This window comes from Trifolium pratense, linkage group LG3 (genome assembly GCF_020283565.1).
Source record: "Trifolium pratense cultivar HEN17-A07 linkage group LG3, ARS_RC_1.1, whole genome shotgun sequence".
Lineage (NCBI taxonomy): Eukaryota > Viridiplantae > Streptophyta > Magnoliopsida > Fabales > Fabaceae > Trifolium > Trifolium pratense.
The window spans coordinates 33459107-33483249 of NC_060061.1; the positions used below are offsets into that span (position 1 = coordinate 33459107).

General features: G+C 31.2%; 1 protein-coding gene across 1 annotated transcript; it reads right to left on the bottom strand.

Annotated features, from left to right (window-relative positions):
• Positions 1–16227: 16227 nt before the first annotated feature.
• LOC123912843 (ethylene-responsive transcription factor ABR1-like) lies at positions 16228–18672 on the bottom strand. The gene is made up of 2 exons (XM_045963420.1): positions 18037–18672; positions 16228–17486 (listed from the first exon to the last, which is right to left on the bottom strand). The coding sequence occupies exons 1-2, from the start codon at positions 18431–18433 to the stop codon at positions 16792–16794; spliced, it is 1092 nt and encodes a 363-aa protein (XP_045819376.1). The 5' UTR covers positions 18434–18672; the 3' UTR covers positions 16228–16791.
• Between the last annotated feature and the right edge of the window lie 5471 nt (positions 18673–24143).

Below are 24143 nucleotides of genomic sequence, written 5' to 3' on the forward strand. Positions count from 1 at the left end.
TTCTGTGATCAAAATAAATTCAAAATAATGGTAGTACAAGGTGGTTAACCTTGGTCGTTCTCAAGGACTCACAATCAGTTTAACAATATTAGAACCAAATTAAAAACATCTGTTAACAATATATGCCTAAAAGCACTCGGATAATAAGAAAAACAAAACTAGAGATCAAAGAACAACCATATTGGCTAATGTATTCGCCAGCTAATTAGTTTTATGCTATCTTCCCAATCTAACTTCAACATACGACGAATCTTCTTAACAAGTGATCTCCTACGGTCTATAGGGATACAAAAACCAATATTTTTTTAAGTGTAAACTGAATATCCTCCGCACGCAACTTCAGAGATTAATCTTTCGCGTCTTGTGAGACTCAAATGGATGAAAAACTCTCCCTAAAAGTTCTAACGCTATTGTATAACCAACAAGGCCCTAACACTATGTTTCACTTTTACCCTCACAACTATCTCTAATCAACAAAGCGAATGCAAAACTATTCCTAAGCGAAACTAGTAATTCTGGCACAATCCATGTGGAGAACGATAACTTATCACTTTATTACTTGGTTGCGATTCTGTGCACTCGCAGATCCACCATCAATAATAAAAATACCTGAGTTATATTAGTAATTTCCCAATATATTATGAGCAAGAATTGAGCTCAATACTTTTAAAACACTCAACTCTCATAACCCAAAAAAAAAAATTGTGTTAGTGAACTGAGCCGTTAAAAAATGATAGTCTCAATGGTGAAAGTTCAGCTGGTAGAGCTCACGGTTGATGATGATTGGTGTGATTCCTCCGTTTGGAGGGGAAAAGTACGTGCTAAAATGTTAACACTCTGACGCTCAAGTCAGTATTTGAATGAGGTAAAGAAATGCTAAATTGGAGGCGCATATATCATACATTGAAATTTGTGTATGAATGCTTATATAAAAGAATATTAGAGTTTAATTGTAGTAGGGCCCCCCATGTGTAGAGGATCAGCCACACATATAATCCGGAGTGTCCAGCTGGGATAGCTTACAAACATATGCGGTGACTTTATGTGGTCGCCTTATAAATTTTGCAATTTTATCCATGCTAGCACTAGTATGAGAGAAGTAAAAAATAGATAAATATCGACGGCTATTTAAATGTAACAAATATTTTCCAACTAATAAATAGTAACAATTATAATAATAATAATAATAATAAAAATAATATTCAATGTATCCTTGTAAAACAATAATATTTCAATGTATAATTCTTTTTTGTGTACATATTCGATGTAATATTACTATGATTCTCAATGTATTGCTATAACATTGAATATTTCAATGTAATATTACCAGTTACATAAATTTTATGTTATTATCATTTTTAGTAAAATCACCAATTAACTAGGTAGCTAAGATGCTGCCAAAATGCGTGTGTGTATATATATATGACCTAAAGTTAGCATATCCATATAGTATATTCAAGACAAGAGGAAAAAAAATCATAGAGCTAGAAAACGTGCAAGTCTATATTGTTTTAAGATGGTTGCTACACAAAACAAATGCTTTCTTGTGATTTTTGTGGTCCTCTGCTTCTTCTCAATCCATATTCAAGTTAGAGGTATTTTTTGCTTCAAATGTCCATAGCTAAAAAAATATTAGAACATTGGATTTAGAAAATTTAAAATTTGTTATTTCCTTGTTAATTAGTTTGTATTAAGTTTATTTATTTTTTTATGCAGCAAGAGTATTAAAAGAAAGAAGCAACCAAAGTAGCGAATATGCCAACAAAGCTCAAGAACATAGTGAAGTACATGCTGAAATGTTTAAGATAAAAGAAGTGGAAGATAATTTGGATTCTGGATTTTTCTTCATAGATTATGCTCCAATATCAGCCGAACCGCCGAGTCACAATAATTGGGCAGGTTATGGGCGCGTTAGACGACCGACTGCATAGACACCCAAATTCTAGGCATCAAAACAATTTATACAATAAATGAATACGATTTAAATAAGATTTTAGTTCTACCAATTATTGTGTTTATATGTTTAAGTCATATTAATTTTTTTTGCTTGAACTCAGTTTCTCAAAATTCAAAAGATGTTATTCTTTTAGTCTCTCCCGTTTATTTATATCAAGTTTTATGATTTTGAGAGTTCTCTTAATACATTTCATTATTTTTTTTTAATACACACGCATTTCTTCTAAAATATTATTGTTGCATCTACAAGAGTTTTTTATAATTATACTAGTTAAACCATTATTTGTATTGTGATCACTGTTGTTCCGTGCTCAAAATAAATTCAAAATAATAGTAGTACAAGGTGGTTAACCTTGGTCGTTCTCAAGGACTCGCAATCAGTTTAACAATATTAGAACCAAATTAAAAACATCTGTTAACAATATATGCCTAAAAGCACTCGGATAATAAGAAAAACAAAACTAGAGATCAAGGAACAACCATATTGGCTAATGTATTCGCCAGCTAATTAGTTTTATGCTATCTTCCCAATCTAACTTCAACATACGACGAATCTTCTTAACAAGTGATCTCCTACGGTCTATAGGGATACAAAAACCAATATTTTTTTAAGTGTAAACAGAATATCCTCCGCACGCAACTTCAGAGATTAATCTTTCGCGTCTTGTGAGACTCAAATGGATGACAAACTCTCCCTAAAAGTTCTAACGCTATTGTATAACCAACAAGGCCCTAACACTATGTTTCACTTTTACCCGCACAATCTCTAAACAACAAAGCGAATGCAAAACTATTCCAAAGCGAAACTAGTAATTCTGGCACAATCCATGTGGAGAGCGATAACTTATCACTTTATTACTTGGTTGCGATTCTGTGCACTTGCAGATCCACCATCAATAATAAAAATACCTGAGTTATATTAGTAATTTCCCAATATATTATGAACAAGAATTGAGCTCAATACTTTTAAAACACTCAACTCTCATAACACAAAAAAAAAATTGTGTTAGTGAACTGAGGCGTTAAAAAATGATAGTCTCAATGGTGAAAGTTCAGCTGGTGGAGCTCACGGTTGATGATGATTGGTGTGATTCCTCCGTTTGGATGGGAAAAGTACCTGCTAAAATGTTAACACTCTGACGCTCAAGTCAATATTTGAATGAGGTAAAGAAATGCTAAATTGGAGGAGCATATATCATACATTGAAATTTGTGTATGAATGCTTATATAAAAGAATATTAGAGTTTAATTGTAGTAGGGCCCCCCATGTGTAGAGGATCAGCCACACATATAATCTGGAGTGTCCAGCTGGGATAGCTTACAAACATATGCGGTGACTTTATGTGGTCGCCTTATAAATTTTGCAATTTTATCCATGCTAACACTAGTATGAGAGAAGTCAAAAATAGATAAATATCGACGGCTATTTAAATGTAATAAATATTTTCCAACTAAAAAATAGTAACAATTATAATAATAATAATAAAAATAATATTCAATGTATCCTTGTAAAACAATAATATTTCAATGTATAATTCATTTGTGTGTACATATTCGATGTAATATTACTATGATTCTCAATGTATTGCTATAACATTGAATATTTCAATGTAATATTACCAGTTACATAAATTTTATGTTATTCTCATATTTAGTAAAATCACCAATTAACTAGGTAGCTAAGATGCTGCCAAAATGCGTGTGTGTATATATATATGACCTAAAGTTAGCATATCCATATAGTATATTCAAGACAAGAGGAAAAAAAATCATAGAGCTAGAACGTGCAAGCCTATATTGTTTTAAGATGGTTGCTACACAAAACAAATGCTTTCTTGTGATTTTTGTGTTCCTCTGCTTCTTCTCAATCCATATTCAAGTTAGAGGTATTTTTTGCTTCAAATGTCCATAGCTAAAAAAATATTATAACATTGGATTTCGAAAATTTAAAATTTGTTATTTCCTTGTTAATTAGTTTGTATTAAGTTTATTTATTTTTTTATGCAGCAAGAGTATTAAAAGAAAGAAGCAACCAAAGTAGCAAAGATGCCAACAAAGCTCAAGAACATAGTGAAGTACATGCTGAAATGTTTAAGATAAAAGAAGGGGAAGATAATTTGGATTCTGGATTTTTCTCCATAGATTATGCTCCAATATCAGCCGAACCGCCGAGTCACAACAATTGGGCAGGTTATTGGCGCGTTAGAGGACCGACTGTATAAAACCCCAAATTCTAGGCATCAAAACAATTTATACAATAATATGAATACGATTTAAATATGATTTTAATTCTACCAATTATTGTTTTTTTATGTTTAAGTCATATTAAGTTTCTTATTATTAATATAATAATAGTGTTCATTAGACACTTCAACGAGAAGAGAAAAATAAGGCTTATTGAGTAATTGAAAGGTTTTGAAAAAAAGGGATACAAGCATACATTGGTAGTAAGTTGAAGGGCATAAAGGACAATTACCATTTTAAGAGGATGTGCTCAAATCCAAACCAATCCAAATAAAAACCAAAAACCGATCCAAAAAAACCAAAAACCGTAAAAAATCGAAGTTTTTTGGATGTGTTTGGATGTTCTTTTGTGAAAACCGCTAGATCGGATCGGATCGGATTTCGGATTGATTTCGTAAAACCGATCCAAACCAAACCAAACCGCATACATATATTTTAATATTTATTTATCTTTTTATTAGTATAAATATATATATTGCATTAACCTTTTTTCATTTTAAATTTTGTTAATACTATAGGTTAGTTTAATTTAATCTATTTTAAATTTTGTTAATACTATATGTTAGTTTAATTTAATCTATTTTTTTTACTTTTTGTATGTTTCGAATATAATTGGTAATTGTCATTCTAAAATATTAATTTTCAATATATTATATGTTATATTTTACATCAAACTTAATATTTATTTTGTCAAAAATGTCAAACTATTATTTTGTAGCGTTTTTTATAATATTTATATTTATTAAAAAAATTATAATTTATAATTTGGATATCCAAAAACCGATCCAAATTAAACCGCATAATATTGGATCGGATTGGATCGGATTTTTTTTATTTGTCATCCAAAACCGAACCAAACCGCAAATGAATTTATTTTTGGATCGGATGAGTTTTTGCCTCAAAACCGATCCAAACCGAACCGCGAGCACCCTTAGATGTATATACAGTATACGGTAACACAACTTACATAAGAACTCATCTTCCTCATTTTCTCTCTTCAACCCGCGCTCCCTTCTCTCCACACCATTGCCAAAACTCAAATTTTCCTTACAACTCCATTCCTTGTTGCATGCACCATTTCTACTCAAATCATGATCATTTGAACGCTAAGTTGTCAATGCAAAGCTTCAGTTCTCCCTCCATGTCCCTAAAATGGTTAAACCGCCCCAAACTCTCCATTTAAAAGATTCTGCAAATCTGGCCCTTGCATGATGAAATTCTACTTGGAATTGAGATACTAGATGTCCAGAAGTTTAAGGTAAGATGAATCAAACCTTTCCTCTGTGTTCTTTCTCTTTTGTACCAAACCCTAGGACCTTAAATGATGGAAAACGGGATTTTATAAGTTAAAATTGTCTGGTTTTATCATTAATGGACTTGTATACATGTTTGATTCCACAAGTGTACATGAAAGTAGTAGAAATTTCTGTCAAACCCGTATGGACCTATTGTTGGTAAATTAATCCTAAGTTTCGTTACATAAATCGTTTTGACACAAAACCGAAACCATTGGAAAGAAGACAGAAATTTACATGAAACAGTCACTGGAATTATGAAATTTCATCAAGTATAATAAGAGGAATTCTGCTTGCAAGATTGATAAATCATCCTTCCCTGTTTTTGTACCAGCACCCACACTTTTGTTAAACTGGACCAATTGGATGGTTAACTATCAAAACAAAAATTATATTTCTGATCTTGACATCCTTAGCTTTCCAAAGAGTGGTCGTTTACTCAAAATGGAGATCGTTTGATATTTTAATTAAATTGCGAAAGTTGAGGTACTGTTGGTATGTTTGTGCAGAAAAACTGGTTTCGGCTTTCATTTGTTCTAGTTGAAGATTTCACTTTTCGTCGAATCCCGGAACTGTTATTGACACATTGTAGCAGAGGAGTTAGAATCGGAGTTGGAGTTGAAGGATCGGTATCGGAAAGGATAGAAGAATGAGGCTGGAACTAGAAGCTTGAAGTTGGGATTAGCGAACCACTACCATTTTATCGGCTAATTTGAGGTGGGTTCCTTTAGGTTAGCCTACCCATTTTAGGTTTGGCCAATTTAGAACTAATTGTTCACTATAGGTTTAGATACAATGACAAATTGGAGTATTAGATTCTCATTGTACTCCTAATGTTCTTTAAATGCTATTTTGAAGGATATTACACATGCATGATAATCTAGTTATCCCCAATTTTTATGCATGTGATAGAATCATTATGAGAAGTTGTGTATGATGAACTTTTCACCCCAAAGCTCATTGTTATGTTAAAATTATATTTAGAAGTGGTATTTTAATGATGTGATAGATTGAGGATGAATGAAATTGTTTTGAACTTGATAAAAATACTCTTTTTAAGTGTCATTCGATCCTCAACAAGTTTTGGAAAATGCCTACAACTTCTAGTTATAATTTTAGCATTTTATATGCACCTAAAATTTTTGGTTAGGCTAAGTAGCTAAGACTTGAGAATTAGTAAGCATAACTTATAGCAATGATGTGTGATTGATATGGTTACACAAGGGAAATATAAATAGTTCTCTCGATGATTAACATAGAAGGAATGAATTTAGAAAGACCAGCAAGCACTAAAGTAGCGACCTAAGTAGTTCATAATTCACAAGAGGTTTAGAAAACCTATAGAACTTAGACGGTTGATCTTATGGAATTGATTATGAGCCTTGTGCCATATCTAATTATGAAATGTTTCAGTGGGCTTTGGACCATGTTTATGAATAAAATGTTAAGTTATGATCCTAGTGATACCAGAGACTGCCTAATATAGGAGTTGGATAATTTGGTTGGTTTCCCAGAGGGAATTCCACATGACGACAAGATGAGTCAAGGAGTCGTGTTCTAGCCCTCGATAGGGAATTTGACCGACTAGGTAGACCTCCTGAGCCTAACTCACCTCAGTTTGTCTACATAAAAATGAACCTAGATAATTATTGTGTGATACACTTTATTATATGTTATGTTATGTATTGATATATGAATATGATAATGCTTATAAGATGATCAACTGACAGCCAGGTTTCCCCTATGACTACCGACACCCTAGGTGTAGTAGGAACTCGCTGAGGCTTAGAGTCTCAACCCACTCCCTTTATTTTTTTTTCCAGATAAACAGGTTGAACAGGACAAGGGTAAGAAGGAAACTGATGTTCGAGGCTGAGCTTGGATTATCTAAAGTTATTAATACTAGTTTCCTTCCTTGTTTTTGTATTAATCAGTTTAGTTTCCTTTAGATGCTTTTCCGCTATGATGTATTCGTTTACTACGTTGTAATTGTTGTACCTCATAAGTGGAACGATTTATTCTGTAATTCTAATGTATCCAGATTCAATTATATATGTCTCGACGAAATATTCTAGACAATTTAGTTGGGGTGTTACAGTTTCGCAAAATTCAAAAGATGTTATTCTTTTAGTCTCTCCCGTCAATTTAAATAAAGTTTATGATTTTGAGAGTTCTCTTAATCCATTTCATTGTTTTTTAATACACGCACATATCTTCTAAAATAATATGGTTAAATAAGTTTTTGGTTCCTATAATTTTTCAGAATTTTCGTTTTAGTTCCTGAAGATTTTTTTTTGCACTTTTTAGTCCTTGAATTTTTTTTCATCAAGGTTTTTAGTACCTACTTTTCATTCAACTCATGCATATCATTCGAAATTTTAAATTTTTTTTTGCGGTCATGTTTAGTACATTATATGAATCTCTCTTACAAAAGTTTAAATTTTTTTAACAAAAGATGAATTAAATATGAATTATTTAGTTTTTTGCACATAAAAATTCATAAATAATTCATTTTATGTTAAAAAAATCTAATTTTTTTATCGGAGATGTTCTTATAATATTATAAACATGAATATAAAAGATCATTCAAAAATGTGAAAGTATACAATAGTTTGATTAAAAGTATGGACTAAAAACCTTGACGGAAAAAAACATTAGGGACTAAAAAGTGTGAAAAAAATATTCAAGGACTAAAACGAAAATTCTAGAAAACTATAGGGATCAAAAACATATTTAACCCAAAATAATATTATCTATCCATATTTTTGTTGCATCTACGAGAGTTTTTTATAATTAAACTTGTTAAAAACAAGGCCGGCTATGAGCATGTGCAAAAGTGTGCTACATAGACGGGCCTCCATTTTTTGGGGCCTCAACAAAAATTTATAGGGTAGTAGGTCTCAACAAAAATATTAAAAAAATTGATTCATAAAAATAAAATAAGAACTCAATATTTTTTTCGGATTTGTCTTTGTTAAAAAATAATGGTTAAATGATCATTTACCCCCTATAAAATAAGGAAATTTTCGTTTACCCCCTTGTTCAGATTTTTTTTTGTTTACCCCCTTGCAAAAAATAGATTCCCTCATTTACCCCCTAGTTGTACAGCAGGACATCTGACTGTGTAAATCTGCTGACGTGACTTGTACATGTGAAAAAAAATCATTTATATTTATTTTTAAAATTCCACATCATTTATATTAAAAAAAATTATAAAATAATTAAGGCTAAATTATATATTTGGTCTTAACTTATTTATTAATTTTATTTTGGTCCCTTAACTATTATTGTTACACTTTTTCTTTTTTTTTTTAAACAATATTATTGTTATACTTTGGTCGCTTAACTTATCTCCGTCCGTCAAATAAATTATTTTCCGTTAAAATTTTGACAAAACTCATCACTGTATTCATTACATTCAAACACTAAACCCAGAAACTCATACAAATTCATCACATCTATCATACCAAAAAAAAACCAAAAAATCCAGAATAAAAAATTAAAAACTAGATGTGGCCGGTGACTTTGTTCCCTGTTCCTCTCTTTCTTCTAACAAGTTCATCTTTTTCTTTTCTCCTTCTTCTAATCTACCTAAGTGATTGTTCGGAAGCTTCCTAGTTAACCATTCCAACCCCATCTTCTTTCTCTTCACAACTTCCATTCTTTTTTAACCCATTTCTCTTTCACGTAAAGAATCTTAATCAATCATGTGTGGAGGAATTTGGGGTAATTTTCTTGCGATTAGAATTCTGAATCGATTATGGTGATGGGGAAATTTGGGATAATTTTCTGGGTTTAGGGTAGAAAAAATAAATTGGGGAATTTGGGGGAGTATATAAAACCCAATGGCTGTGAATTTTTAGGAATGATTTCAAGGGTTTAAATTTGTAGAAAAATTGAGAGAATCTATGAAATCCAGCAGTTATGATGATTTTATGGGTTTGAATTAGGTGAAAGAATAAACATTGAAGTTTGAAGTTTTAAAATTTTTGGTTTTTTTTTTTTGTAAATGTGATGAATTTGTATAAAGTTTATGGGTTTGGTGTTGAATGTGATGAATAATAGCGATGAAGATTAACGGTTGTGTCAAAATATAATGGAAAATGATTTATTTGACAGACGGGGATGGCAAAAGTTAATATGCATAAGGGGATGTTTATGCATGGTGCAAATAAAATGGCTAAGCTTCAGGAAAAAACATAAAATGAACAAAGAAAAATTTAATATGAAGTTTTGTTTGATGAGTTTACTTCAAAAACTGCTAGAAGTGATGTATTATTTTTACGTAGTTAAATATATTTTTTTTACGAGAAATGTATTTTGTTGTTACTGATTAAAATATAAATATTTTATATGTTAGTTATAGGAATGATAATTTTTTATATTATTAACGTTATTTAGAATTTAAATAAGGATTATTCCTTTTAAGTTTTTTGCATCTTTTTTAATTAAGGCGTCTATTCTTAATATTTGGAGTCGGGCCTCCAAATAATCAGGACCGGCCTTAGTTAAAACATTATTTGTGTTCTAATGCTATAACACTATGATTCTCAATGTATTTCTATAGTACTGAATATTTCAATGTAATATTACCAATTATATAGATTTTATGTTATTCTCATTTCCAGTAAAATCACTAGTTAACTAGGTAGCTATAGTCTATAGATGATGCCAAAATGTGTATATATCAATTGTGTACGAGTATTTTGCGGTGGGGAGCATTTAGTCTTTCATCTAGAGGTACATAGTGAATCTGACCTAAAATAATTTTTTATTACAATAAGGGTACTCTAAGCTCAAAAAGAAAATTTATACTAAAACACCTAATGCATAAAAGCACTAGGACAATAAGAAAAACATAACTAGCGATCAAAAGAACAACTATATTGGCTAATGTATTCGCCACCTAATTAGCTTTACGCTATCTAGATGCATCACCACTCTAACTTTAACATACGACGAATCTTTTTAACAAGTGATCTCCTACAGTTTATAGTGATACAAAAACCAATATTTTTTTGCATGTAAACTGAATATCCTCCGCACGCAACTTTCACTACAAGAATTTCTTGCGATTATGACGAATAGGGACGGAGGCGGGCAGCAAGTTATGTGGGCACCTGCCTGCACAAACTTTTTGAGATTTTTTTTTTCATATACTACTCCCTCACATTCACCCATCATCAATTAGTAATTTTTACTTTTTATTGTCGATATTTTAACTAGTCCCCACATTCACCCATCATCAATTGAAAAGTAATTAGGCTGAATTCAACTCATCGCATACAACACACTTACACACATTACATATAAAAGCCAATATTACTAGTTGATTGGTAATACAAATGAGTTAGTTTATAATTTTGAGTTTGTTTGGAATAGTTATTTTTAAGTTTATGTAAAACTTAAAAAACTTATTTATTTGAATAAGTTGTTTTGCATGAGCTCAGAAGAAAAAATTATTCTAAACGAACCCATAAGCTTGTTTGATAAAATAAAATTGTGTTTGGCAAAATAAAATTTCTTTCATGCTTATAATTTTTTCTATGTTATTTCAAGTGACATTTGAGTTTATAGTTTATAACTTTTTATCTTTTATTTCAATTTTAACTTTAAGTACTTGATGAATGTGAAAGTATAAATTTGAATCTATCTATAAAAGAGATATTTTTTTAATTATATAGTTAACATTACAAATTAATATATTTGGTGTCCCTACTATTGAAAAATCCTGGCTTCGTCACTGATGACGAACATTTCCTACGAAAATTGGATTTGTAGGTGAACAGTGTCATTTATGAGCATTTTCTGAGAGGTGCGGCTTTCAAGGAACATTTCCTATGAGCTATTTCGTCGAAAATATACTTTGACCGTTGAATTGTGACACTTCTGAGCAGAGCTACTTCCAAGAAACATTTCTTATACAAATGATTTCGTCGAAATTGTTTTATTTTAAAAAAAATATATTAAAAATTGTAACACTCATTTGCTTCTTAACAGGAAAAGAAAGAATTGTTTATAATATATGACACACGAATTCCTAGAAATATTATCTACCAATTTAAATATTAACTTATTTTTTTTAATTATATCTTGAATATTATGATAAAATCTATTCAATAATTTTATATATTTCATTTTCAATTTAATTTAATTTTTTCGTTTTCAATTAAAATATTTTATTTTAATTTTGCTGAAAATAACTATTTTTATTTTAAAAAATATCAAATACAATTCCTACGAAAATTTCGTAGGTAATGTGCCGACACATTTCGTAGGTAATGTGCTAACTCGCGTTTCCTACGAAGTTTGTCGGAATGTTGTAGAAATAGTCAGCTTTTTATCTACAAAGCTCTCAGTCGAAAATGTCGTCGAAAATGTTACATTTTCTACGAAAATAGGCTCTACTCCCACGAATTTTTTTGTAGGTAATGCGGAGGATTCTTGTAGTGTTTAGAGATTAATCTATCGCATCTCGTGAGACTCAAGTAGATAACAAACTCTCCTTAAAAGTTATAACGCTATTGCAAAATAATTGAGCGTATCTTGAATGTAAATGTTTCAAAGAAAATAATTTAAAAGGTCAAAATAAGACCATGCATGCAACCATTCTTAAACGCAAGTTTTAAATTATATTAAGGGATTGAGTCAATGGTCATGTATTATATGGATTAAACTTGAAAGTTTATTATTTGTTACTTGCACAACATCATTTGCTTTTCGATAATTTTATACGCCACTAAGCTATTTTAAGTGTGGACAAGTAGCTTAAGTGTGCGGTGCACTTTCTGCCATGCTCATTTGAATAGGACGTGTAAAGGCCTAAAGGAAGCTTTAAAGGGAATATTTGTTCTCTAGTTACGTTTCTCCAACGAAAAGAACAATTATGTTCAAAGATGCCATGAACCAGAGCCTTTCATTTAGTGCTTTTTTTTTTGTTGAGAAAGTGCATTTTGGTTCTATGGTTAAAAAAAAGATTTTGAATGAATTGACTGTAAGTTTAGTTTTACGGTGAGCAAAATTGGTTTTGTAGAATTGACGACAAAAATTGAGTTGAAAATAAAGTGATTTATGTTTAGGCTAAATTATATTTTTGATTTTTTAATTTTTTCAAATTTGTAATTTTGACCTCTTGAGTTTCTAATAGTATTTTTGGCCTCTAACTTTAGCCTTTTTTGTAAAAGACTAACTGTTGAGGCAAAATGCAAAATCCCAATTTGATGTTTTAAATATAACAAACATCTTAATTATATTTTAAATGTAATTCTGATCTCATTGTTATCTAACAAGTGCTCTTGAGTGTTTTAATTAGTCAGGAACAATTAAGCTTCTAATATCAATGATATTCATTATGTTTTGGCAAAAAGAGAAGCTTCAGGATCAGTCTGAGAATGATCTCTGGTTTAATTGCAACATTCTTCTCATGAACAAGAATAAATGCAAAAGCACTTATTTCATTAAGTCAACCATATACAAGACAAAGAAGCACTTTATCTTGGTTTTAACTCACAAGATCACAACAGTTCATGAACAATTAAGGCAAGGAATAATTGGAAGAAAAGTGACTTTCCTCTTTGGACAAAGTTAATGATCAAGCATGTGCAACATGATAATTTCTCAAGGCATCATCTAATCAGGTGTATCAAGAGTGTTTGGACAAGAATTACATAGACCAATAAGGATGAGACAACACACATTCAACTCATAGTTGTCATGTACCTTCAATGTCATTATTTAATGAACATTCTCCAAGAGATTAATTTTTAATCAAGAAAAGAAAGTACATGGAAAGGACAAGTAAATAGTTACACAAGGACATCACAGCTGCATTCCCTCCACATTACAGCTGGTCACAGTTCTGCATCATTCTCCATTTGAAGATCAAGTGTAAAAATCGCCCAGATTGGAGAACACTCTCAGAATGATGCTGAGAATGACTGTCATTTGCTTTTGAAGTTGCAAGCTCATCTACAGCTGGCCAAAACGTGCCTAAATGGTCTATAACGGATATACTTGGTGAGGAAGCAAGTAACAACTATTTACAGCCCATTGCAAGCTGTCATTATGGCCCTTTTGTTTGAAAATATGAAGAACAGCAGGGAGAACGTTCTGAGAAAGAACAGTCTGAACTTATCCACTCAACAATTCAGCATGAGCTGTCCATTTTAAAGCTACTAGCCGTTGGAAAACTTCCTTTGGGACCAAGGAACTGAAGACTCAAGGTTCAACTATAAAAGGAAGGCTTTGACAACATTGAAGAGCAAGAGTTTAAGCTACAACAATCAATCTACTTGTCTTTGTGATACAAGTTTTCAAGCTCTTCTTTGAAGATCTCTTTCACTCCATATATTGTAATATCATACTAGGATTAGTATCCATTTTGAGTGAACAAAGAGAGATTTTATTATAACTAGCTTTTCAACTTAGTTTAAGTGAGAAAACTTTAGATCCAAACCATTATCAAAGTTGTAAAAGATTGACTCAATTCAATACGTAACTATTGATTGAGTGACACCTCATAAAGTCTAGGAAGACTTAGGTAGATCAAGCAAGTGAAGCTTGGAAGATTGTGATCTTGGATTAGATCAAAGAAGAAGAGTATCTTGAGATCGGTAGAATCTCTTAGTGGACAATCTCACAGGAGCGTGGGGACTGGAGTAGCCCATACTATTAAGGGGTGAACCAGGATAAAATTATTGTGTCTCTTCTCTCCCTTAAACTCATATTTATTTTGTGCAAACACAAACACACACAAATCACTTATTGTTTTGTTTGCAGCTCAGAGATCGTTCTAAGATCATTCTCTTAACTTATATTATTTATTCTGAGATCATTCTAACATATGTTTTGATATCTAATTTTTAAAAGGACAATTTTTAAAGGTTCACAATTCAAACCCCCCTTTCTTGTGAAAAAACTTTGCTACTTCACTAACTTCCATTGATTTTGACTAAATCAATGCATCCGTGAATAGTGACTCATTTGTCATGTCAGCATGTCTTGCCACATGGACAATGACTCACATGTCACGTCCAGTGACGTCTCCAGGAACCTAGAACAGGGGGTTCAGACTATTTAACTTTTAAAAAAAAATTACTTCGTCAAAAAAAAAAATGCTTCAAAATGTCTGTTATATATTTTAGTCGGTAAATTTTATTTTTCTTTTTGAATGAGCAAAATTTATTGAAATCCGCTTAAAATTAACACTAGTTTAAAAAATTAGGATTTTTTTTTAAAAAAAAAAATGATCTTGTGGGTTAATTCACCCAAAAAAATGTTCTACCAAAATTAATAGTCTGTTTTTTTTTCAAAAATAATTTAGAACGTTAGTGCTAAAAATAAGAATAATTTTGTTTTTCTAGGATGCAATTTTTTTGTTATATGTTTTCCAGTGTTCAACAATGTTTGTTTTTAATGAAAAAAATAAAAACAAAATAACAGTTGGGCTACATGGAGAAAAGTCCAAAATTAAACCACAAAGTCAGTTGGGTATTTACTAGAAAGCCCAGTTGAGGTTAAAGAAAACCTAAATGCCAGTATATCAATTTTCTAGCCGCCGCTCACACCTTTCAGTTCTTATCCATGTTAGTTCTTCCTTCTTCTTCTTTCTCTGCCTTAAATTCTTCCTTCTTCTTTTATTGCCAACATCTTCTTAGCAATATGTGTTCTTCTCTGGGTTCTTTCTATTGTGTTTTCTTCTTCTAATGGGTTCAAAGGTAAAATTTCAGGGGATTCAAAGTGCAAAATATATAAGAATATGTATAGAATTTTTTCAAGTTGAGGGGGTTCACTTGAACCCCCGGGTTCACTTGAACCCCCTCACTACAACGTGGCAACACCCCTGGTCACGTCATCATATGTGACAAGACATGTTAATGTGTCATGTGAGTCAATGTCTACATATACGTTGACTTAGTCAAAATAAGTGGAATCAGTCTTTTGCAAAGATGGCTAAAGTTAAGGAGCCAAAAATGTTATTATGAAAGTTACCAGACTAAAATTGCAAGTTTGTGAAAGTTAGAAGATCAAAAATACAATTTAGTGTTACTTGATCAACAAAAATGAAAGTTATCAGACTAAAATTGCAAGTTTGTGAAAGTTAGAAGATCAAAAATACAATTTAGTGTTACTTGATCAACAAAAGCAAATCGAATAATTGTCTCATAAAATAGTTCAATTGATAGCTATTAAACACATTATTAAAAAAATCAGAGTTCAGATTTTGAAAGTGAGTCATTAAATTACTTGACCAACAAAAGAATATGTATAAAACCAACTAACCTCAAGTATACTCAATTCTACTCAAGGCATCTTTTTAGAGTTATTAATTGATATTTGGGACCGGGCTTAATTAACTTGGGACCTTAAATTGACAACTCTAATATCAAAAGTGAAACCAAACACAAATTTATTCGTTCTCTGTTACTTTATATTGTTAGCCTCCCTCCTTTATGAAGTAGCGAGCCATGTTTGAACAAATCACCATGTCAACCTATCTATCTGTTTAAAGTCAAATTCTTATGTTGAACCTTTAAATTGTCGTTCGTGGTTCATTTTCAACCTTAATTGTACGAGTAGTTTGCGGGAACATTTTGACAATCTTTCATCTAGTAGTTTGAAATTAGATTCTATAATAATAAATGCACCGAATATTGTTTGAATTATAAGATGTGATAAGGACTAAGATGATAAAAAAATGACAAGAAAATAATCAAAAGAGGAGGAAGGAAGAAGATGTCGTTACATGAATACAAATGGTCAAATGCATTATTCTCTTGTCATGTTATGATGCCACTTTTTTAATTACAAAAACTAATGTAACATACTTCATATTTTGCTAGCTAACGCCAATTACTCCAATTAGTAAGGAATCCAATTCCTTTTTTAATATTGAGTAATCTAACAAAGAAAAAGTCAATTTGTTTATTTCATAAACGTTATCACCATAAAAATATCATGAATTGGATTAACATATAGTCTAAAGGAAGAAAAAATGTAATAAACTAACAAATTTGAGTCTCAATTTTCATCCGCGCGCCACTACAGAGGCTCTGTGTGATGGCCACAAAAGTTGTTGATGGTTTAAAATTTAAATCCAAGAAAATTACACCATATAAAAAGGACACAACAAGTAATACTGACACTTCTGATCAAAGGTATATCGTAACACCGACATACTTCCAATTTTGGATATTATTACTGGTGTCCACCGTTACTTCTGGTTTTGCATATTAGTACTGATGTCCACTGTTGTATCTGATGTTCATGTCTGTGTCGGCAATTTATAGAAAATGGATCATCTAGAGGAAGAAGAGCTATGATCCGAAGCCGACCACGGAGGCAACTGGGTAGAATAAAACGAAGAAACCGAAGTATTCGCCTGCATAGAAGAAGCATATGCAGAAGGAGATGACAAAGAAGAAGCTGATGACGACGAAGATTGAAGATGGGAAGCCATTGTAGACGTCAAAATCACATTATCATCATAAACATTCCTTGTAGAAGGAATACCCGGAAACTGAAACCGATCATAAAAATTAGTTGAAGGTTGAGAAGAAGAAGTAAAAGGCCTAGTATGAACAACAGGGTCAGTGGAAGTTGTAATAGAAACAATCGAATTTAGAGAATTCGAATTCAAAACATTCGATTGATTAGTACTACTAGTTGTTGGAGGTTGACGAAGAGTAACATTTTCAGGGAAATTGAGTTTAGCTTTGTTGCCTCGAAAACGAAGAGCAGCTTCATCATATGCTCTAGCAGCTGCTTCAGCAGTTTCAAATGTACCTAACCAAACTCTTGCTGCTTTGAATGGATCTCTTATCTCTGCAGCCCATTTTCCCCATGGTCTCTGTCTTACTCCTCTGTATTTTCTCTTCTCTTCTCCTTCTCTTACTACATTCTCTGTTCTTTTATATTCATATACTGCATTTCCCATTTCTCTTGCTGTTGTTACTCTCGTTGTTGTTGTCCTATTTCTTGAACTTTCTGCATCTGTAACAATTACAACATGAATAATAAGAATAATTAGCTTTGTATTTAATGGACACATCACGGAACCATAAATATATCCACTTCGAACTACTCCCTCTGGTCTCCTATATAAGAAAAGATTCATTTTTCAGATTTATTGAATAACTGATGAATATTAATGATTATGAAAAAAGAATCAGGGAGTATGTTTTTTCTATGATCCTAACTTGTAGGATGTTATAGGTTTTTTGTCTTAACCCTCCTATTTTGAGGGAAAACAATTCTATAACTCAGAGTTCGACAAGAAAACCTTGAGAAAAAAAAATTCTATAATTCAAAGTTCAGTAGGAAGATAAGAAAGTCGGATTAGTCATTGTTGCTTTATAATATGTTTCAAACATAGATAGACTTATCTATCTAAAGTAATCCGAATCCAAATTACTATAATTGAAATAATTTTTTATTAGACTTTATTTATCTTTTGTCGTGAAGGCAGAAGGTCGGTCATGAAGACAAAAGGTTAAGACAAAAAAAAATTAAAGAAAGAGGACAAAGTTAATTTGGTGCTTACTTGTTGGCAAAGCAGGGGAGTAACCGCCTTGGAGCAAGAATTGATCACCAAAGGATCTATCTTCATCTTCATCCCTAGTTCTCTTAAGAGAAGAATTAGTAACATAATTAGATGAAGAAGACAAAGAAGGAGTTGTAGAAGAGGAAGACATGTTGATGTTTGTTGTAAAACCAAGCCTTTCATCAATTGCATTATAATGAATATTATTATCACCAACGTTTGTGTTTGGAACATCTCCAGAGACAATATGAGTCAAAGCTGAGATCATTGCAGACATTTCTCTATCTCTATTCAAACCTGGAAATATCATTTCAGTTGACAATGTGGGAGAATCATTTATATTTTCCCTTTTGATAACAACTTTGTCTCTTGAATTCGCCACCTTTAACATACACATGAAAAATATTCAAAGCTTTGTATAGTTTATGTTCCTTTGTGTTTTTTTGTTATGCATGCAAAAAATATATATGTTTCAATCGCTAACATAACATTAATAGAATTGTTCTTGTATTTATATAGTAAGAATTGAAAGGTTCAAATTGGGTGTGTGTATGTAGCCGCCATAGAGAAGAGTCAGTCGGTGATTTAATGAAATTGAGTAGAGAACTTTTGCACGAAGTAATTGAATAATATTATTCTTAACTAAATAAGCGTTTTGAAATATTCATTTTTTTGTTATGGTACTAACAATTAATTGTGTTGTAAGATTAGGAAAAGAATGAAAGTAATTAAATAAGAATATAGGATTAGAGAGAGTGGAGGTGTGAAGGCAGCTGGCTTGCCGGCAAAAATGTGTGTGGAGAGAACTTACATGACGGTTGGCAGCTCGTTGAAGCCAAATGCCAATTTTAGTCGGTGAAAAAAGAAACAGAGTTAGCCAATAGGTAGGAGCCGACTTTAAATAAATGACTAATAAAATAAATTGTACTGTCTCCGTTAACTCAGTTAGTAGAGACATCGCACTATATGTGCAAGAGTCCAGGTTCGAATCCAGAACACTCAACTTATTAATCTTTAAAATGGATTTTCTAGTTACTAGGCAACTTGACAAAAAAAAATTGTACTACTTAACAAAAAATAAATAAAGTGTACTACCGGTAACTAGTGAGTAATATAAAATGTGTGAAATAAGATTGTTCTGGACTGGGCCAAGAAGCCCAAAAGTTGGGGAACTGTTAGGTGGATCGTCGAGCAAGACTCAATAAGAAGCAGCCGCGAAGACCCGCGACGATTCAACGGTCATAATACATCTGCGTATTATAACGGACGACCACATGATGAGCATTAACTGTTCATCATGGTTTTTCAACCGTTTTACGGCAGCCGCTTGATGGTCATCGATGCGATCAAGAGTCTTGACCCAGCGCTTGGGCTATATAAACAACCTTCACAAACTTCACAAAGATACATTATCTTTCTCTCTGAAAACCTCTGCTTCACACTCGAACTGACTTGAACGTTGGAGCACCTGTAGCCTATAGATACACAACCCTCTCCACAACGTCGGACGCGATCACTCTTCTAATCAGGTAAGATCAAAGATTAATAGCAATATATGATATATTATAAGTTTTTTCTACACTATTCTTTAAAAATTTGAGAATATACATGAGAAGTATAAGGTGGTTAAAAGTTAATTGTTGGTACACATGCAAAGTAGGATGACCAGGTTCGAATCATGGTTCCATATATATATATATATAATGTAATGTCTCTGTCAATTAAGCTATGTTCATGGCACATTGCACTCTCTAGTATATTATTTTTACACCATCACTTATATTTATTTATGTAATATGGAGAGAAAAGACTAATAAAAAAACGAACACGTATTTAACACCATATATAAAAATACGGCCTTTGGAGAAACAAACTTATCCAAATAACATTACTCTAAAATTTATATAGGTATTTCTAGTCACACATATAAACCAAGTGGATATAGAATAATTCCAAAATACATACTGTATCAATCAAATTTTGAATAAAACTCATCAATCATTGAAACGGATAAAATATAGAGGATTTTTTTTCCTTCTTTTCATTATTGTTCATTTTTTAGGGTGCTGCAAATAATAGGTGATGATTATGGGATGCCAATATAGTTGGGATGTCATAGTTATTATGTGATGCCTATGCACGCTAATGTTATATATATATATATTCAAATTTCTATTTATACGGTCAAGTTACTAGCTAGGTTAAAGTGGTTAATAAGTTTCATCAAAAGACGAATCATTTGGAAGAACTCAAACTCACTACTTAGGTGAAATAATTTTTTTTATCATACTTTATGTACCTTGTGATTAAACTCCGAAATATTAGAAAAAACAAAAATCACCACTTCTGCAACTCAATAACAAATTCATTCGTTCTCAGTTTCTTAGTTAGTTGACCATATCATAAAACATTGAATTTCACCTCAATAATCCAACACTTTTAAGCATGAAGGATGTTCTGCTCAAATCAAGAGATTCATAACCAGATTTGGTAAGACCGACTTCACTTGGTGCAACTGAATGGGATCAATGAACTTAGATACAAAGTGAGTGTAAAACCAACCTAGGGACCCATGTTATATACAATTGATACAGTACTGTTTTTACTTATATATTTTACTAAAAAAAGTGGCATATAATATATCGATTGTCGACATCTTTTATTCATGTTGAAAAAGTTATTAGTTCATGTGTCACCATTTTACTGTTCATTAATGGACAAAATGAGCAAGATAAGAAGTCATGATTTTAAAATTGTTATTGGGATTTGGGATTAGACATTAGGTATTAAGAAATTCGACAAAAACTAAAATTATTTTTTACACTGAAAATTACATAATAATTTTTTGTCCTCTACACAAATTTTAAAAATATCAAAATAACTTTTTATCTACTAAACATTGTAAAAGATATGCAAAATTTGTTATATACTTTTTTCCTATGTTATCATATTATGTATTATTCTGTCCTGTATTTATATTTTACGAATCAAATAAATCTTAGTTATTCATTAATGGATTTTTGTTTCACATATCCTATAATTATTGAGACTAATTTTTTTATAATGTAGAATTATATTAATTTGATTCGATGGGGTAACATTACTCATTTGAACAAAAAAGAATGAATTTCAAAATAATAGGTTTACATTTGATCAATGAAATTTGAGAAAAAAAATTGTAACAATATTTTTAGTCTAAATTAGCAATGTCACATTATCAAATGTAAATCCAATTCATTAATACAGTTCATAAAAAGTACAGTAAGTCTCAACTTGAGTTGTGAAAAAATAAAATCTTGAAACTTGTAAAAATCTTTATTCTTGATGAAGCATAATTTTTTTGTTGGACTTTATTTATCCTTCAGTCGAACTCTGAATTATCGGTCTCTTTAAAAAAAATAGTATTTGAAAGTTAATCTAATTAATAATGGTTTGACTTGTATTTTTAGGACGACGTTAGTTTAATTCCCGTTATGACTTATGAACCTGACAATTTCATTAATCACTTATTGGAAGCAATATCTAGAGAAAAGATTCAATGTTCAAAAGAATTTATAATGGTATTTTACTTATTAATGAGATTTTCATATTGATAACGAGAATTAAACTAACGTCGTGGTAGAAATATACTCCCTTCGGTCCTTTTTATAAGGAACACTTTGGAAAAAAAATTTGGTCCTTTTTATAAGAAACTTTGACCAATTTTCAAATATTTTAAATGTTCAATTTCACTTATGCTCTTATTTATTATGAGAGAGAATTTAAAAATAAGTAAGTTAAAGAGTAATTAATTAAGGGTATACATGGAATAAATTTAAATTTGTAAGAGTATTAAATGAAAATAACTATGTTAAATGTGTTTCATTAGTCTGTGTGATTTTTTCAAAGTGTTCCTTATAAAAAGGACCGGAGGGAGTAAGTCAAATCACTATTAACTAGATTGACTTTCATTAATTAATCAATTACAGTTGGTATAGATGGTTGAATCTTCAGTCCATAGCTACGGTAATTTGGATTTCAATGTGAAATTATTATAAACGATGAAAGTTAGTACTTTTTTTTTTTTGGTACATTGAAAGTTAGTATTTCTTCCTCACATGCACGGAGAAAAAGTCTATAAAAAGAACGTTAGTAATTCACCAAGTCTACATAAAGAGCTTGTCAAAAACAAAAAAAAAAAAAGAGTCAAAGAGTCTACATAAAGGAGACAAACAGATTGTGTTTGTAAACTTTGTATTTATTTATTCATTTATTTTAAGTTCCATAAAAGAGCCGGTAATTAAGCTACCAAGATTTAACGTTATTTTAAGTCCAAAAAAAAAAAGATTTAACGTTATTTTAAAAGTTAAAATACATATATTGAAAATTTGGGCAGCACTATGGTCTATGGATGCCATTTGCTCAATTTACTCATGGTTTTGTCCTGAAAATAACTAAAGTCCATGCCATAATAATAATAATAATAATAATAATAATAATAATAATAATAATAATAATAATAATAATAATAATAATGATATACAGGGCAAAGTCAAAGTCAACGCACTAACAGAATGGTGATGGTCGATGGCAAGTTTGAATAAATAATTAACGTTTATATTTATGTAAATGACCCAAAAATGTACTTCAACTTCAACCCATACCATTATCAATACTTGTTTAATTTTGCACTCCACATTTGGAGGAACTCTACCCATAGTTTTCAATAGTCAAATTAAGGGAAAGGATTATCTCCTCTCACATTTTAGTTGATTTTCAGGGTTAAGAATTTTTTGAAGAAAATCTTTTCCCATCAATAATACCAACAAATAAAGATTGATCTAGTAGAAAAGACTAATATATCTTCAATAAAATATTTAGATAAAGTGTAAATTATTATTAGAAAAAAGTGTCTACATTTGATTTTTTTTTTTACACTAAGTGTTTACATTTGATGTCTAATCATGTTTCTAACTTTCTATCTTTCACAGGGACGGAGTTTGTAAGGCACCGGCAGATATCATGGTCCCCCCTAAACTTTTTTTAAAATATTTTATATTAGTATATTATTTGTTTAATTTTATTTTTGGTCATCTATTTTATTTTATTTTCTTTTTTTGGTTACATAGTCCTCTATTTTATTAAACTCACTAAAATAATCTCCTTTTTTAATTTAACTTTTTAAACTCTATTTATACATTTGTTGTAAGTTTGATCTCATCGGATGATTTCCTCCTTAAAAATTCTATGTTTGTACCAAAAAGGCACTAATATTCAATTTAATGACAAAATATCTCTTTTAAGACTAAAATTCATCTTCTTTTTTTTACGCAAAAGTCACAATTTTTATGAAAAAATGCATGAGTTGAGATGAAAATTTCAATAAATGTGAAAATTGAAGGGCTGAAGCAGTGGGACTTTAGTAAAATCACTAATTTATTTTCACATGATGTAGCAGAAGAGATACTAGCAGTACCGCTCTAATTAGAGAAGTGCAGGAGGATGGGTTAGTATGGCAAGAAGAACAAAACGGTGAATATACAGTAAAGTTTGGTTATAGAATATTGATGAAAGCAAAGGAAGAAGGGAGACGGCGAGGAATGGAAGGTAGCTGGAAGTGTTTATGGCAGATACGCGCACCACCGAGAAGAGAACTCAGTTAAGACAGCACTATGTACAATGCCCCTTAGTCTGTGAGTTGTGTAGCAGAGAGAGTGAGGATACTTGGCACATGCTTTTCGATTGTGAGATGAGTTGAAACTGCTGGGCTGCTGCGGGATTACAGGTTGTTATCACACCTCGCCTGAATGTTTATAATAATGCAAAAAAGGTTATCTTTGACATCTGCAGCAAGGAAGCTAAGGAGCAGATAGAGTGGCAACAATGATATGGCTGTTATGGAACAATAGAAACCAATGGCTTTGGAATAATGAGAAGAGAGATGCAACACAATTGGGTGTTCAAGCTTTTCATTTGTGGGAAGATTGGTATAAGGTACAAAAGTTTAATAATAATATTTCAGATGATGTACAGGAACAGCAGCATCAACAATGGGTACCGCCAAGACAAGGGTGGCTCAAATGTAACGTAGATGCCGGAATCCTCAACGGTGGAAGAATTATCAGTGA

Coding starts and splice junctions, on each gene's coding strand:
- LOC123912843 (XM_045963420.1), bottom strand. CDS start 18,433: ATGTGTATGTTAAAGGTGGCGAATTCAAGAGACAAAGTTGTTATCAAA. Junction 17,487..18,036: donor CTCCCCTGCTTTGCCAACAA/GTAAGCACCAAA, acceptor TAATTGTTACAG/ATGCAGAAAGTTCAAGAAAT.